The sequence below is a fragment of the Podarcis pityusensis genome, assembly GCF_964106645.2.
Source record: "Podarcis pityusensis genome assembly, chromosome: 13".
Lineage (NCBI taxonomy): Eukaryota > Metazoa > Chordata > Lepidosauria > Squamata > Lacertidae > Podarcis > Podarcis pityusensis.
In genome coordinates this window covers 43,340,703-43,357,974 of record NC_138038.1, presented here as the reverse complement: position 1 = coordinate 43,357,974, position 17,272 = coordinate 43,340,703, and the positions used below count along the sequence as shown (strand labels likewise).

At 48.7% G+C, this 17,272-nt stretch overlaps 1 protein-coding gene across 2 annotated transcripts in view; it reads right to left on the bottom strand.

Moving 5' to 3' along the window:
• Positions 1-17,272, bottom strand: part of ADCY4 (adenylate cyclase 4) — a gene marked incomplete at its 5' end in the record, with an annotated part of 47,240 nt that overhangs the window by 17,288 nt on the left and 12,680 nt on the right. For both annotated transcript variants that reach the window (XM_080977717.1, XM_080977718.1), the window contains 11 exons: positions 812-896; positions 1,703-1,887; positions 2,145-2,237; positions 2,344-2,481; positions 3,665-3,749; positions 5,898-5,995; positions 6,973-7,042; positions 8,270-8,356; positions 9,299-9,342; positions 13,207-13,389; positions 15,152-15,284. In XM_080977717.1, the coding sequence (XP_080833843.1) occupies positions 812-896; positions 1,703-1,887; positions 2,145-2,237; positions 2,344-2,481; positions 3,665-3,749; positions 5,898-5,995; positions 6,973-7,042; positions 8,270-8,356; positions 9,299-9,342; positions 13,207-13,389; positions 15,152-15,284 (1,201 nt within the window). The remainder of the gene's footprint in view (positions 1-811; positions 897-1,702; positions 1,888-2,144; positions 2,238-2,343; positions 2,482-3,664; positions 3,750-5,897; positions 5,996-6,972; positions 7,043-8,269; positions 8,357-9,298; positions 9,343-13,206; positions 13,390-15,151; positions 15,285-17,272) is intronic.

Here is a 17,272-nt window from a genome sequence, read left to right as displayed (position 1 = left end):
AAAGTAGCATATTAGTGATTTAAGTGCATAGTACTGATGTGGCCTCCTTCACTGTTCTTTCCCACTTCTACCACATGAAAAATGCTGTCAAACCCTGCTTGACTAGCATAGGCATGGACCGCAAACAATCAAACCACAATCAGAAGGGGAAGTTGCTGGGGCTGAGATGGGGGGGGGGGAGAGAGAGAGAAGAGAAAGAGAGAGATGACCTAGAAGGCGACACAGGAAACAGTGGTTTCTTGCATGGCACAGCAAAGCAAACAGGCACCCAACCCACAGCAGATGGTTGTGTTACCTAAGTAACGCCATCCCTCGTCTGCAAAATTGCTTATCCCTCACAGCCCATATAGGACAATGCACAGACAATCCTCTGCAATGCACAAGTTGTTCCATAGAAGACATGCAGGCAATTTGGGCCAGAAAGCCAGAACCCACCCTCTTACCTAGCATAAGTTATTACATTATGGTTGCAGCAGAGAAGGGAGGTAGATGGGATGAAGGACCACCTCAACAGTACAACTGGGAAACCTCCCTGAACTTTTCCACCCAGTCTTTGAAAGCTTGGGCTAAGAACTTGAACCCGAGCTTGCTTACTTCCTCAACCCTCCCAATCCATTTTCGTTTCCTGCTGTTGTCTTGTTCGATTGGAAGCCTGGCAGTATAGAGTGTGATCTCCACATCTCCTTTTTTTAAAAAGTTAATAGTAAGCTGTATAGATAGATGATGGTGGAGAACATACGAAGGACAGAGAAATGAGCTCTTCTTGAAATGGACGCTCGCGTTCTTCAGGGCTGATAGGAAACCAGTTTACCTGCCTGGCCAGAGCCAAGAGGGTGAAGAAGAAGACGAAGAACGAGAATGCTCCCATCACCTTAGGCTCCTTCAGCACCCCAGGTCTAGAGGTGGGGGGGATTAAAAAGAAGAAGAAGAAGGGGAAGAAGTGAACATCACTCTTGGGTCATCCCTCTCCCATAATCCTCAAGGTCTCACATCTGAACCAAATATGTCCATGGGAAGCTACATTAAGAAGCACTCTCCTCAGGCATGATTCACAGGAACAAGGGCGAGTCATCTTATTTAGGGTGGGTCAGGAGTGGCTGCTTCTGGACAAATTACACCAGGCATTGCCAAGACGGTTCCACAGATGCAATAGTGCCTTTAAGTCTTTCCCCTGGTGCCTGCAAAGTTTTTAAACGCAACCACATACAGCCCCTTGAGATGGCGACTTTTTCCTCCCTTGAAAAGCACATAGAGCTGAAGGAGGAAGTTGGTAGAGTGGCTCTATTCCCCACTTCCTCTTTCAGCTCTCATGTCTTCATCAAGAACCAGACTGATCATGCTGCAACCAACCCAGATCAATTGGAGAGATGGAGTGTATATGCACACTCAGTCCTTTTTTTCAAAAAAAGAGAGATGTTTAGGGGTACTCTCATTTTCCTACTCATATTGAAACACTGCCCCTCAATTAGGCCAAACTTAGATTCACAAAATGTTTAGGGGTATGCGTACCCCTGTGTCCCTCCCCCCTTCTTCTCTATTTCTTACTGGGGGGAGGGTGGGGAGATGGAGTCCAGAGGGAGCAGCACCCATGACACTCACTCAAAAAAGATCCTCGCTAACATTGCAAATGGCTTGGGTAGCCTTCACTTGGTTTCTGCCTTTATGCCAGGACGTTGCCGCTGGTTCCATGAGGACTAGTTACCTGAGAGCTGTCTGGTTGGGGTAGAGGCGGGAGACGTAGCAGTCGGAGAGCCACGAGTGGGTATGGAGGAACAGCACATTGTAGACGACGAGGCAGAGGGTCAGCATGGTGAGCTTGAGCTCAAAGTTCATGTGCAGGAAGAGGGAGCACGAGAGGAACCCCAAGATGCAGCAGTAGATGTAATACTGGAGGGGGAAGAGAGCAGGGCAGTAGAAAACAAAGTGGTTAAAATAGAGGGCTAGACCTCATCAGCAACAGCTTGGGGAAAACAATTGTAACCGAAGGGTTACATCAGGCTTAGGCAAACTTGGCCCTCCAGATGTTTTGGGACTACAACTCCCATCATCCCTAGCTAACAGGACCAGTGGTCAGGGATGATGGGAATTGTAGTCTCAGAACATTTGGAGGGTCCAGTTTGCCTATGCCTGGGTTACATACTTACTGGCACACTGAAGAGAGAGTTAAAGCGAGCAAACTCTTGTGTGGCGTTCAAATTCTGAGCTTTCGAAAAGCAGGACGTCTCTGGCATGAAGAACTAATAATCCGCCCAGGAAAGGAGAGAGAAGGAGAGCTTTAGAAGGGATAAGGCGAGGCACAGGATGGCGACACACGAGTAGCACTGAGTCAAAAATGTCTCCTACCAAATTCAGCACAGCCATGGTGAGGACCACCAGGATGGTGGTGATGCCCAAAGAGACTCGCAGCCACGGCTGGGTGCAGATGCTGTCTGAGATGGACGGGACCCAGGATAAGGCTTTTGGACCTTTCAGGAAGCACTTCTGGTGCAAAAGAAGGAGTAAGAAAGAGTCAACAACATCTGTGGTCCAGTTTTCTTATTTCACCACCCTCATTGCTCCTAACGTTAGATTCTTAAGCAGATAGCTATGAGTTTCTATTGCATCTTAGGAGCCACCTAAGCAAAATTGGGTTGTGCCGATTTCATAAGCTCTATTAAGGGCATAATAAAAGCCTGCTGGATCCGGTCAAGGGCCCACCTAGCGCAGCATCCTGTTTTCGCAGTGGCCAACCAGATGCATTGCTTTGCCTGGCTGTGTCCTTGCATTCTGGTAGCGCCTCCTGCTGGATGGAGGATAGGGAGGTGGGCTTTAAAAAAAAGAGGTTCCCCAACTCTGCAGTCAGGTGACACAAAGCACAGTGTGGGCAGCAAACAGAGGAGTCCCTCACCCCCTGCTTTTGCACCTTAAAACCTCTTCCGCTCTGCTGGTTTCACAGGTGGCTAATTTTGATGGAAGAACCCTGCTGGCAGAAAACAGCTGAGGTTAAGCCATTTTGCTTCCTCTCAATGGTGTCCTCTCTTAGCATGGACAACACAGTTTCAAACTTCAACCCTATAAATAACTCCTGCAAGCAGGGCTACCAAGCTCCTTGTAGCAGCAGCAGGGCCCCAGGAATCCTCCAACCACAATGTTTCATCATATCCGTGCTCTGACAGCCCGGGGGAAAAAAGAGAGAAGTGGCAAAGGGCCATAGCTCAGGTCCTGTGATTTGTTCCCCGGCATCCATCTATCCCTCCCCTCCATCCAGAGAAAAACACCCCAGCTGAAACTGCTGACAGCCAGTGTCAGCGATACTGAGCTAGATGGGCCAATGGGTTGACTGGGTGCAAGGCTGCATCCCACATTCCTTAGGGATGCTGGGAAAGTTGCATGATGGGTGTTAGGTTGGGGTGAACATATCAGACAACACAGCGATTCTCCAAACAGCTCTTGTTTATTCACAGGCCAGAACTGAACTGAACTGAAGGGTTCAGCCAGCCTGCTTATATAGAGCTCCAGTACAACGTAACTGTAACTTTCTGTAACTATCCAATCACTGAACGTCACTTTCGATCCCCTTATGTGGACCTGAACTATCTACAGTATCCCCCTGCTGGCCCAGGGTGAGAACTTCAGTACATAACAATGGGGGGGGGGGTTGAGAAGTAGAATCAGCACGACTTACTGCCAAGTGGCCTGCAAAACAGGTGAGGAGGAGGAGGAAGAAGAGGAAGAAGGAAATTCCATAGGATATCCCCAATGCTTCTGTCCTGGATGGAAAGAGCAGACAAGGCAACCAAACATGGCATGCGTTTTTCATTTAAACTTTTTGTTCCCCTTCTGCTGATTCTGTGAAGGAGCCAGGCATTAGACCCATAGAGCTGGAATGGACCATGCAGAAGACATCATCCAGCATCTTTCAGACACAAGATATGCGCTGTTAGGAGGGATAGAGAGCCTGTTGCCCTCCAAGTGTTGCCCTCCAAGCCCCAGCCCTCAAGGGTCATCTAGTCCAACCCCCTGCAATGCAGGAATCTTTTGCCCAGTGTGGGCCTTGAACCCACAACCCTGAGATTAAGAGTCTCATGCTCTACCGACTGAGCCACAGGTTCCCCATCTCTGATAGGTAGCCATTCATGCTCTGCTTAAAAAATTTCTAACAAGGGAGAGTCCATCATTTCCCAAAGCTGTCTGCCACTGCTATTAAACAGCTCCTGCTGTCAGGAAGTTCTTTCTAATGTTTAGCAGAAATCCCCTTTCTTGAAGCCCATTCACAAAAGTATGCACCCCTTGGCATACTCAGCATCCTACAAGCGTGTCATTTCCCACAAGGCACTGCTCACCATTTCCAGACTTATCTGTACCTCTATGAGGACTAGAAACTCATTCTTGGTTCCATTCAGTGCTAGATTCAAATGAACTGCCTGCTTTGATGTTTTAAAAGCCAAGCAAGGCTTTGATCATTGCAGCCGCATGACAATTTTTTGCCTCAAATAGTCTAGCCCAAGAAAATGCTGTTGGACTCCAACTCCCATCAATCAGCTCCAGAAAGCACAGCCAACGGTCCAAGGATGATGGGAGTTGTAGTCCAATGTCTGGAAACACATAGGTCCCCAGCCCTGGTCTAATCTAATTTGGGGTGAACACCTAAACATACTTACTAGAAGGTAAAACCCACAGATCTCTGTCACACGTAATATCCAAGTAAACACACTTATGGGTACGCTGCCCAACTTAAAAAGGAAAGCACCTCCTTCTTTCCAAACTAAGGCCGTTACAAGTGACAGATGGGGAATTCCATTGTGCCCAGAGGGAATATCTCCCCTCCAACCCTCTTTTCTACAATCTCCATTCTACAACTTTCATGGGGAGTTTGCTTTGGTTTACCATTAGCTATCACTCAAGCAGAAGAGCTCTGCTGAACCTGAAAGCCTGCACACCATTTTCATCCCACTGCAAAAAGCATGTGGGGGGGGGGGGAGAGGATTCCAGCCAGGCAGGCATGCACAACAGGAGCAAAGGATGGCATCTCCCCCTCTTATCGCATTCCTGTCTCAATCCAAGTCAGACCCCTCTACCGCTTGGGGGAGGAATTCAAGCGCATACCAGGAAATAGAGGTTTGCGCAGTGGAAGTGGTTTAAAGCGCTCTGTCAGCCTAGCCCAAGAAATCCACTTTGAAAATAAAAACAGACATTTTGTGGTTAGGAAAGTGATTGGGAAATGCATTGAAAACTGTGGGATGGACGAATGATTAAACACCCTGCAAGCAAATCTTATTGTCTTATAACTGCCCCCACAAACTAATCAAAATGAATGTTCTATAATAATTGAATGCAGCGTCCTTCTAGACTGCTGGGGTGGTGGGGTGTTGCCCCAAGTCATTGATGCATAAGCGGTGGATTTATACTGGACGGTCCAGACATCATTTCACTTTGTGAAATGTTCTGCAATGCTTTCCCAGCCTTTGCTGCCTGGAGGGGAATTCTTGTGCAACAAAAAGCAGTACGAAAAATAAACCAGAGCAGTTATGATAAAAAAATCACACAGGATTTCAGAAAGTTATGGGGCATGCATCAGTTTGAAACAATACAGTATCTCGTCCCCCAAACTTCTGCAGGTGTAGAAAGTATTGAAAGCTGGATAATACAGTATATAATCACCCCAATACCACCCTGAGCATCATGAATGCACAATTAAAAGAGGCATCTGGTGGGCCAAGTAGTCTAACCGCTGCATAAGCTTTGTGCAAGCAAATCAGGATACATGCTCAATAAACAGGTCATATAGGGGAACCCTTAAAAAAAGTAACCAGTTATGTAAAACCCCAAAAGGCAAAGTATTCACATGCTTTGGGGTCCAGTTCTGCCTACATAAATAACTCACCCACCCATCCTCTCCTCACCCTCTTCCTGCTTACTTGTAAACCACGAGGATCTGGATGAGAAAGTTGGAGAGGAAAACCAGGAAGGTGCAGGCCGTGTAGTAATTAAAAGATGGGAGCGCGGAGAGACGATACTGGAGAAGGCAAAGAGAGAGAACCCAGGGTGAGCAACTGTGAAAACAAGGTCAAGGGCTGCTCTGCACAACATCCCCACTTTGTTGTGCATCATTTTCTGTGGGAATGTTGTGGATAGCAGGAGAGGATATATTGATGAAATATTATCTTTCCTCACTCACTCTAGTGAGTCAGTAGCAGAGTACATTCCCCAGTATATTGCAGGAAGCTACAGTAGTTGGTAGATTCGTCTGAAACTCTTTACTTAAGCAATTCAATCTGGTTCGTCCAGATTGGGTTTATTCCTGGTAAATCCCCTTTGTTCCCTCTCAAAAGGTAATGATAAGAAGTTTACTTACATTCAGTTCGCAGTAGGTTCCCTGAAGGCAGACTTTAGCTTGTAGTTACAGAAAAGAGAGTGGGTTCATCCCATGTAGGGAAATGAGCCCATGTGCTGCTGGCTGAGGGCCAGCAGACAGCAAAATCATCAGGAGAACAGAATCAAGAGAAGCAGAAGGGAAGATGGCCATGTGACCAGCCCGTTTATGGGGTCACCCAGGGTAACACCCATCTACCTGGTTACACGCAGAGGGAGGATGCTCCAGACAGGTGTGACAGGAAGTCCTCCTGGCTGCAGTAACATCCCCCTGTGTGTCCGCTCAGGGCAAACAGGAAGTGTTGTACTTGACTGCTTATGTTACATCCCACTTTTTCAGCCTTCTGCAGAGGCAGAGCATATCATAGCTAGTAGCCACTCTTAGCCTCATCCTCCATGAATTAGCCTAATTCTCTTTTAAAGACGTTCAGGTTGGCGTTCATCACTACATCTAGCGGGAGTGAATCCCAAATCTTATTTCAGTACCAAGAAGCAAAAGGAGGGCTGCCCCTGCTGCCCTTCTACATTTGCCACCTGAGGCCTCACTCTGCTTAATGCTAGGGGCGAGCCTGACTTCATATTGGAGCGTTCAACAAACAAACAAACACCCAAGTCCTTTACCTCCTTCTCAAGGGATTTTTCCTTGAAGTACAGCGTGATGCGATTCAAATCTTCTGATTCCTTCCATTGCCTGCAGGGGAGAAGTGTAGGGGAAAATGGGAGATTTTTCCTTGGGCAACATTCCCACCTGCTTCCACCCATCTACCTCTCTTTAAAATGGAGATTAGATTTGGCCCCAGATTCCCTTGCAACCCACAAACTCATAGTCAAACAGGGAGACAGGCATGGTTGTTTTACAGTAGTGAATGCGGCGTATGGGAGGCATTGGGTATCTCATGTGATAGTAGATAGGTAAAGGGCTTGGCAAACAGTCAATAGTAATGATTTAATAATAAAATAATTTTATCATTTATATGCCGCCCATCTGACTGGGTTCCCCCAATCACTCTGGGAGGCTCCCAACAAAATATCAAAAACTCAGTAAAAACAAAGAGCAGGCGAACTGGTTCCTAGCACTGTTTGTGATTGGGGGAGAAGAGGTACTGTATTTTTTGCCCCATAGGAAGCACTTTTTCCCCTCCAAAAATGAAGGGGAAATGTGTGTGTGTCCTATGGGGCAAATGCAGGCTTTCGCTGAAGCCTGGAGAGCGAGAGGGGTCAGTGCGGACTGACCCCTCTCGCTCTCCAGGCTTCAGGAAGCTCTCCACAAGCCTTGGGAGCCCGGCACGACTTCCCGCCGGGCTCCCAAGGCTTGCGGACAGCAGCCTGCATCCTGAAGCCTGGGGCGCGCTGAGCAGCACGCCCCGGGCTTCAGGCAGATATCCGCAAGCCTGGGGAGACCGGCGGGAGTTCCCACCGGGATCCCCAGGCTTGCGGATAGCAGCCTGTTCTGGGGGCTGGGGTCGGGGGAAGCTCAGGCTTCCCCCACCCCAGCCCCGCGCCTGGGGGGAAAATATTTTTTTTTTCTTTATCCCCCCCAAAAAAACTAGGTGCACCCTATGGGCCAGTGCGCCCTATAGGGCGAAAAATACGGTAGGTTCTCCTCCTCTCCTTTTCCTTTGCTCTTTTTCTGTACTTTTTTGCTTTTCTTGCTATGTATGATCCACTGCAACAGGAAACAGGACTCCTGTAGCAGTGGTGCAGGAAGCAGAAACTTCGAAGGCGCAGCTCCTCTTATTCCTGCAATGCAATGACGTGACAAGCTGCACTCACCCAAATGCCCTCTTGTGTGCCATTATTTCATGCTAGCAGAAGCCCTTTCCTCTGTTGCATCTGATTTTGTAATTATCCCTGCTTCTTTCCTGTGCCTCCGTTTTCCTCTCCCCACCCCACCCCTTTCACAGTCTCATTGACGCACTTCTGCGAGTTAAGCTGTTCGATGAGCTGAAAGAACTTCTCGTCTACTCCTTCCAGGTCTTCATCTGGGCTCCTGGGGGCACGCCCCCTGTAATACAGCCAGGAGAGGAGAAAGAGTGAGCAGGGTATTGAGGAATCGCACAGAAATCAAAGAAACGCAGCGTGAAATGCCCGAACAGCACAACAGAGAGAATAAAACAGACAGCAGAGGGCACGACTGAGTAAGCAACTGGACTCCCAATGTTCTGCATCTAAGATGGGAAAGTGGGGGGTATTTTACCAGCTGGTAGGCCAGGTCCTCACTTCTCCCAACCCCCATCACCTGGCATCACCATGGCACACTGGTCCGCACAACTTGCAAGCCCCACTTCTGGCAGGGATCTTAAGTCAACAACAACATTCCTCCCCTCAACTCAACGGGAAATAGGAGTTAGGAAGCGTTTAGCACAACCTTCCACAATCTGGCACCCTTTGGATTTTGCTGGACTCCATCGCCCATCAGCCCCAGCCAGCATGGTCACACACACCATGAGGTCTCTGGTCAATTCAGGATGTTCACCCAGCTTCCCCTCCCAAGATTAATTCTGGTACCCTCCACTGTGCCACTAAACTTACTGCAGACAAGGGGTGGTTTAGGTGGCCCCAGAGCATCCTTGCCTTGTTCTAGGGCTCACATACATTGAGAGACCTACCTAGCTGACAACAGAAGCCTAAGGAATTGTGGCAGATTCCATGAGACTCCCATTCCATCTCAGGGTGGCTCTGCAGTCATTGGAACCACAGGCTTAACATGCAATTCTAGCCATGGAAGAACTCTAGCCCCACAGATCTGCAGAACATCACAGCACCCGCAGAAGGAAGCTAGACCGCAACATCCTGGCTCCAATCCACAGTGTGATAACACCAGACACAATGTACATTTTGCTCTATCTCTTCCTCTCCCCCCCCCCCCATTCTTTTCTCAGTAATCTATTCGCTTGTTGGCCTCTTCCTCCTCTCCCCCCTCTAAACAAGATACCCCCCTTGTTACCGTTCCAAGGTCTTCTGCTGGTTCAAGGACCCCAGAGAGATCTCCTGCAAGAAAACAGAAACACTTGTTGCCTTCAACTGTAGGGACACAGCCGAGAGCCTGAATGCTCCCAGGGAGCCTCTTCGCCTAGCTTCCATCCAAATTTGTTTGCACGGAAGCTAGACAATGTCAAATACCGTATTTTTCGCTCTATAAGACGCACCAGACCATAAGACGCACCTAGTTTTTGTAGGAGGAAAACAAGAAAAAAAATATTCTGAATCTCAGAAGCCAGAACAGCAAGAGGGATCACTGTGCAGAAATCCCTCTTGCTGTTCTGGCTTCTGGGATAGCTGCGCAGTCTGCATTCGCCCCATAAGACGCACACACATTTCCCCTTACTTTTTAGGAGGGAAAAAGTGAGTCTTATAGAGCAATAAATACGGTATTTATTGAGCAAATTGTTTGCAGGGAAACAAGAGGCTGCTAAATCAAGCAAACCTTATCCCACATTTTCCGGTGCATTTTCCTATCACTTTCCTTATTGCAAAATAATACAATCCTTTCTCTTTTTTTGCGGAGGGGGAGGGTAGGTTTGTGGGGCAAATCCTCCAGATCAGCTTTAATTTGGAAACCTGAATTTGATGGTTTGTGATTGAAATGACAGCCTGGAAGCTCCCTTAGACAGTGCTGCCAAATGGACAACCTGCAATATTCATCTCACAGCTAGAGCACATTCGCATTATAGAGCAGGCACCCCCAAACTTGGCCCTCCAGATGTTTTGGGACTACAGTTCCCATCATCCCTGACCACTGTTCCTGTTAGCTAGGGGTGATGGGAGTTGTTTCCCAAAACATCTGGAGGGCCAAGTTTGGGGGTGCCTGTTACAGAGGGACTGCTAAAGGTTCTGCCTTTAGTTGAGGGTGTATTTAGGAAAGTAGGAAGCTACCTTATACTAAGTCAGACCACCTAGCTCAATACTGTCTACACTGACTGGAAAAAGCTCTCCAGGTTTTCAGACAAGGAATCCTTCCCATTTCTATCTGGGGACACTGAGGATTTAACCTAGGACCTTGTTTGTGCAAAGCAGATGTTCTACCACTGAGCCATGGTCCTTCCTCCTGCAGCAGGAGATGGGCGCCCACACTTGCCACTCATTTGCAAATTCCTCTGACATCATTGCTAATGATGCATTTGGCACACACAGGAAGACGTCTTATACTGAGTCAGACTATGGGGCTCACCTAGATTGGTGTTCTTGACACTGACTGGAAATGCATCTCTGGGGTTTCAGGCTGGGGAAATTACCAGACCCACCAGGAAAAGCTGGGGAGGGACCTTTTACAAGCAAAGCAGATGCTCTCTCATGCGGCTAGGGCATGGCATCTAACTAGGCCCTGATTCTCATGCAACTGGCAACATCTAGCAGCAGAAAGAAAAAGACTAAGGGCCCATCCACACCTCCACATAATGTGAAATGCATACCCCCATGTGCCTTTTAATCCCCCCTTGTCCATACAATGTTCACCAGAAACAGCTGCTGTCCTGGACTTTCTCCTGCGAAAACCCTGTCCTTGGAAAATCTGGAAAGAGATCTGCGGACAGCTTTCTGTGGATGCCTTTGACTTTTTTGGGGGGGGGTGAGAATCTAGAAAAAGACACTTCTAATGCACCTCCTCCCTCATTTTCCACCCTTCCTGCAAATACTGTATCGGCCCGAATATAAGCCGCACCGGCAAATAAGCTGCACCTTAAAAATTTGGCGACTTGGGGGAGGCTTGGGAGCCGCGGACGGGATGGTCGCCATTGCCCTGCGCTTCTGAGCTGATCTGGGGGGGGGGGCCTGCACCGCTTTGCCAGCAGGCTCCCCCCTCCGCCCCCTTCGTTCTGACAGCTATGGGGAGGCTTGGGAGCGGCAGGCAGGCTAGGCATAGTTGCCCCATGCTCCCAGGCTGCTTTTGGCGGGGGGGGGGAGCTGTGCTGCTTTGTTGGCGGCGTAAGGTCGTGAATATAAGCCACACTTTAACTTTTAATGATCAGAATGGGGGGGGTGGCTTATATTCGGGCCAATACGGTACATTGGGTCCAATTTGTGTTTCTAGTTGAAGTCTCTGCCATTTCCACCTTGAATCTGCAACACAACTGCTTCCCCCTGCTCTATCTTTACACTATGTGCTTAAATGGAACTTAGGAATTTGGAAGCCGCCTTATACCGAGTCAAACCATTGGTCCATCTTGCCCAGTATTGTCTGCAGTGGGTGGAAGACGCTCCCCCAGGGCTTCAGACAAGAGTGTCTCCCAGCCCTACCTGAAGAAGCCAGGGGTTGAATGCGCTCCCTTTTAGATGAGCTACAGCCCTTCCCCCCAAAAAACAGAGGTTCCCAGAAGCACGTGAGCAGGTGAGGAGGTTATTTTATCCCAGATCTCAATGGCCGTAGGAAAGGTGCTTTGAAACTTCTGCCGTTCACCTTCTCCTCCCTATTTTTCTCAAGCGCAGAAGAGAAAATGGTGGCACCTAGGTTCCCCCCAAAGAGTGACATTTCCAGCAAAGCAACTGTGGTTTTAAGACATGCTTCCGAAAACCATGTGCGGCAGTGAGATGGTTTTCTTATCCTGCACTATCAATACCCACGCCATGTAAAATGTACTTGTGAACTCTAACACCTTCCCCCACCCCCTTCCTGGATAACCCTACATTTTGTGCTTGAATGCAGAACTGCAAATAGCAGACAAGCGCTTTGTGTCTGTCAGTCCTGGCCCACAAGTGGTTAGAGCGCTGCACCAGGATGTGAAAGATACAGGTTCAAATCCTCACTCAGCCATGAAGCTCGCTGGGTGACCTTGGGCCACTCACTCACTCTCAGCCTAACCTACCTCACAAGGCTGTTGTGAGGATAAAACAGGGAGGAGATGAACGATGCATGCCACATTGAGCTTCTTGGAGAAAAGGAGAAGAAGAAGAGTTTGAATTTAATATCCCGCTCCATCACTACCCGAAGGAGTCTCAAAGTGGCTAACATTCTCCTTTTCCTTCCTCCCCCACAACAAACACTCTGTGAGGTGAGTGGGGCTGAGAGACTTCGAAGAAGTGTGACTGGCCCAAGGTCACCCAGCAGCTGCATGTGGAGGAGCGGAGACGCGAACCTGGTTCACCAGATTACGAGTCTACCGCTCTTAACCACTACACCACACTGGCATGCAATGAAACAAGGAAATAAGGAATAGGCATGCAATGAAACAATGATAGTAAGAAACCTGTGAGCTTTTAACATGCACTGCATTTTGTATCTTGCTTCAAAGACGTGTGAGTGCGGTTGATAAGATAATCTCATTTCTGCTCTCCTGTCTAAAAACACGCTTTTGAACCTTTGCACATAAGCTCAGATGGACCAGAGAGAGCAGAAGAAGCTTCTCCGTAATCCATTTTGCCAAAACAAACATGGCAGCTGAACAGGGGGCAGCTCAGGAAACAAGAAGAATTGCCGACGAAAGAAGAATGGCAGTTGAAATTAATGGACTATGCAGAATTAGATAAGATGACAGGAAGGATTCTAAACCTGCGGGACCAGAGATTCTCAAAAGATTGAAATAAATATGCGAACTATTTGAAAAGCAACTGTAATCAGCAGATTATGCAAGCAGTTTTGTAAGGAGGACTATATGAAATATTGCAAGGAAGATTATGAAGAGAGTTATTAGTTAAAGATTATTAAAAGTAATAGAGAAATTAAGAAATGTAAATCAAGTGAAAAAGATTGAAAAATCTTCAGATGCGGTTGACGGAAGTCTAAAAATTGTATATCATATGAAATTATGTTAAAAAATTAATAAAAATATATAAAAAGAAAAGAAAAGGGGCAGCTCAAAGGGCTTGAGGGTTCTCAGCACATGTCCTTGCATTGACATGAGCACAACCTGCTGGACGTACCGAGTAGTTGCTCCTGACAAACCCTGCTGGTTCTGCGGGGAGGTTGTCGAGGTGTTTGAGGTTGGCAAAGGGCTTGGCTGCCCCCCACGACTCCAAGTAGCGAGTCATCCGCGCTGGAGCCCTCATCTTGTAGCCCTCACCTGGCGCAGGTGAGAGGGTGCCACTGGAGGTCTCTTCTTCAGCCTAAAGACAACAGGAACCAGAAGAGCAAGTGAAAATCCTGAGTGACAAACCCCAGCCAGCGGCATCCATATATCCCTTAATGGCAGCTCTCAACGGCTTGACATAGATGCTACATAGCATGGGGGTCAAAAGTGTGCCCTGAGATTGGTCCCAACTAGGGCCAGGGCCTTTTCAGTACTGGCCCCGACTTGGTGGAATGCTCTGTCACAAGAGACTAGGGCCCTGCGGGACTTGACAGCTTTCCACAGGGCCTGCAAGAAAGAGCTGTTCCGCCTGGCCTTTGGTTTGGACTGAGTCTGACCCTTATGTTGCCCTCCCCTTATGGTCTTGATCTATTGGCTACTTTTAAAATGAGGCTGCATTTTAATTTGCATTTTAACCTGTATTTTAAATTGGGTTGGGTTTTTTTCTCTCTCCCCCCCCCCCCCAATTATGTTTTTACTGTGATTTTATTGGTGTTAGCCGCCCTGAGCCTGGCTCTGGCCAGGGAGGGCGGGGTATAAATAAATTTTATTTATTTTTATTTTTATGCCAATGGGCCAATGAGCATCCCCCCAGAGCCAATCTGTGGAACCCACTGTGGAAGAGTGTCACCAATAGGCAGGGGCATAGGAGGGCGGGTGCGGGGGGGGGGGTGCATCGCCCCGGGCGTCATCCATGGGGGGGGTGACAAAATGGCACACTGCAGGGGTCGGCACTTACCGCGGGGCCTGGCCTGCAGCGTGCCCGAGCCACGTATCTCTCCTGGGAGTGACGCAGCGACTCGGGGCCCCAAACTGCCCGAAATGGCAGCATGGGGCTTGCGTCTACCAGGTGGACTCTGTGGGCAGCTCGTAGCGCTGCCCCCCTGGGCAGATCGCTGTGGTGCCCCTGTGCACGGATCGCCCTGGCGCCCCCATGCACGGTTCGCCACAGCACCCCCATAGGCAGCTCGCCACGCCCCCACCGCTCCGGGTGCCAGAGCAGCTAGCTACACCCCTGCCAATAGGGTTGCCATATTTCAAAAGTGCTGAGCTTTTTTGGGGGGGGAGGGCAAAGTTGCTGAGCTTTTTCTGCAAAATCTCCAAAATAATTGAAGTTTTTGAGCTTTTATGGTAAAGGAAATTTACCATAAAATCAACACTTCCAATATGGGTGGCCAGACATTTTTACTGATTTTCACATATTCCACCCAAACGCTATTTCCGATGGACAAATCCAAGATATGTCCAGGAAATCCTGGACATATGGCAGCCCTAGAACATACATCTCACAAAGCCAACCCAGGAGGATACCGAGGCCAATGTTATCAAAAGTTGCGGGGAGATCAAGGAAAAGAAGCAACATTAGACTCTGGATATCCTTATCCTAATAGAGATCATTGATAAGGGCAACCAAGACTGAGTGGGTTCCAAAACCAGGTTTGAAATCAGATTAATATGGGTTTACACCAGCCTTTCTCTACCATGGGTCCCACCTTCTTGGACTACAACTCCCATCATCCCTGCCCACTGGTTCTGCTAGCTAGGGATGATGGGAGTTGTAGTCCAACAATATCTGGGGACCTGAGGTTGGGAAAGGTTTGTCTAGATAGTAAGTTTCACCAAAGTATACCTGCAGCTGCTCCACCACAACCATCTCAATCTCTTTTCCAAGAAGTGATGGAAACTGGCTGATAACTATCTATCACAGACTAGGAAGTCCAGGTGAAGCTTTTATCCTTTTTTCCCTCTCCCCTAAAAAGTGGATGCACCACCTCCAGTTTCAAAGCAGATCTCCTCACCCTGGGGTCAACGACCAGGAAGGTTTTGATTTTGTTCTCCCTCAGGTAAGAGTCTCGTGGCCAGAAACAAACTTCCTCCACAGCGTAGGCCCCACCCAGGTGCAGCAACGTGGCCTCCGTGATATGAACCCTCCTGAAAGGGAAAAGAGATGAGAATGTAGACGGATACAGAAGAGGGAAGCCAAGGACACAGAGGTACAGTTTCCCCCCATTTAGGACATTTCCCTGCATGCACCACTAGAGGTCACCCCAGATGGCAGATCGAGTCCTAACTATGTATACAGTGGTACCTCGGGTTAAGTACAGTGGTACCTCAGGTTAAGTACTTAATTCGTTTCGGAGGTCCGTTCTTAACCTGAAACTGTTCTGAACCTGAAGCACCACTTTAGCTAATGGGGCCTCCTGCTGCCGCCACGCCACCGGATCACGATTTCTGTTCTCATCCTGAAGCAAAGTTCTTAACCTGAAGCACTGTTTCTGGGTTAGCGGAGTCTGTAACCTGAAGCGTATGTAACCTGAGGTACCACTGTACTTAATTCATTCTAGAGGTCTGTTCTTAACCTGAAACTGTTCTTAACCTGAAACACCACTTTAGCTAAAGGGGCCTCCCGCTGCTGCCGTGCCGCCGCCACGCGATTTCTGTTCTCATCCTGAAGCAAAGTTCTTAACCCGAGGTACTATTTCTGGGTTAGTGGAGTCTGTAACCTGAAGCGTATGTAACCTGAAGCGTATGTAACCCGAGGTACCACTGTACAACAGAATGGACAGACTGTTCATCATACAATGACTCAGGGGCAGAGGAAGGGGTTCGGTGGGGGCAGTCTGCCCCAGGTGTCACCACTGAGGGGGGTGACAAAACACCAGGTGGTACTAACCCGTAGCCCTCCCGAGCCACACATCTCTCCTGGGAGTGACACAGTGGCTTCAGCTGCCCCAAATGGTCTGCCCGCCGCCTCCCCCTCAGCTGTAGGGTGGCTGAGTGGGAGGAGGCAGGCAGACTCCTTGAAGGCCCCACGGGGCATCCTGCCCTGGCTTGCCCCACTCCGCGGGCAGGTGGACCCACCCCTGGACACAGGGCATGCGCGTCGTCCCAGGCGCCCAATCGGCTTGCTCTGCCACTGCAATAACTGTCAGCAAATACACACAAATTCATGTAATTCCTCTTCCCTGCCTCCAGGGAACAGCAGTGCCCACATATTTCAGTCAACCGCTGAGAAGCAACAAAAGGTATTATTTTTCAAGGGAGCATTGGAACATTGTGTTGGAATCCTTTATTTGGATATAGTTTATAACGGAGGTGGAGAACTGATAGCTAATTTAATTGCAATGTCTACAACATTAAATAGCGGTAAAGTGGTCAACTGGCCAGTATTGTCCCAGCCTGAGCAGTAAAATACTCTTCTGGCAGGGAACCTGTATTGGGATCTGAAAAGCCAACAAAGGCCAGATTTTCCCAGCCTTTACCCTTTAACCCACCAATTTCTACGAAGCTCCACTTCTACCCACCATTTTTGGCCAGCCTCTGCTCCTAACCTAGCAGTCTCCACCTGAAACTCAACGCATCACATTCTCACAAGGTGTGGAGCCACCAGTTTCAGGCAGGCTCCACCCCAAACCACCACATTCCATTAAGCTCCACCTATAAATTTCAGTCAGGCTCCACCCCTAACCCAACACCTTCTACTAAGCCCACAGCTACCTACCAATTCCATCCAGGCTCCGCCCCTAAACTGCTAAGCTTTGCCACCTCCAGCCCACCAGATCCCTCATTGCGTGGCAAGGTCCCAAACCCTACCGGGAAGTGGAATAAAGACAAATGGAACAGTATTTTAGGTTAATGGGCGAAAAAGGCCACAGCTTTATTGGTTACAGAATGTGAGTGGTATTGGCTTAGGCATTGGAAACCACTCGACTATATCTGACTCCTGTCCGTCTGCAGGAGTCTTGGAAGGGTTGACCACCAGAAGGGGGAGCCCTGCTGATTCACATCAACTAGGAACTCCCCCAGGGTCACCACTAGGGGTCGTGCCATGGCCCTAGCCCCCCGTCTGGGGCTTTGGACAGGACCACACCACTCAGATTCCTTTAACGGAATACCCTTGAAATACGAGGGGTAGGTGA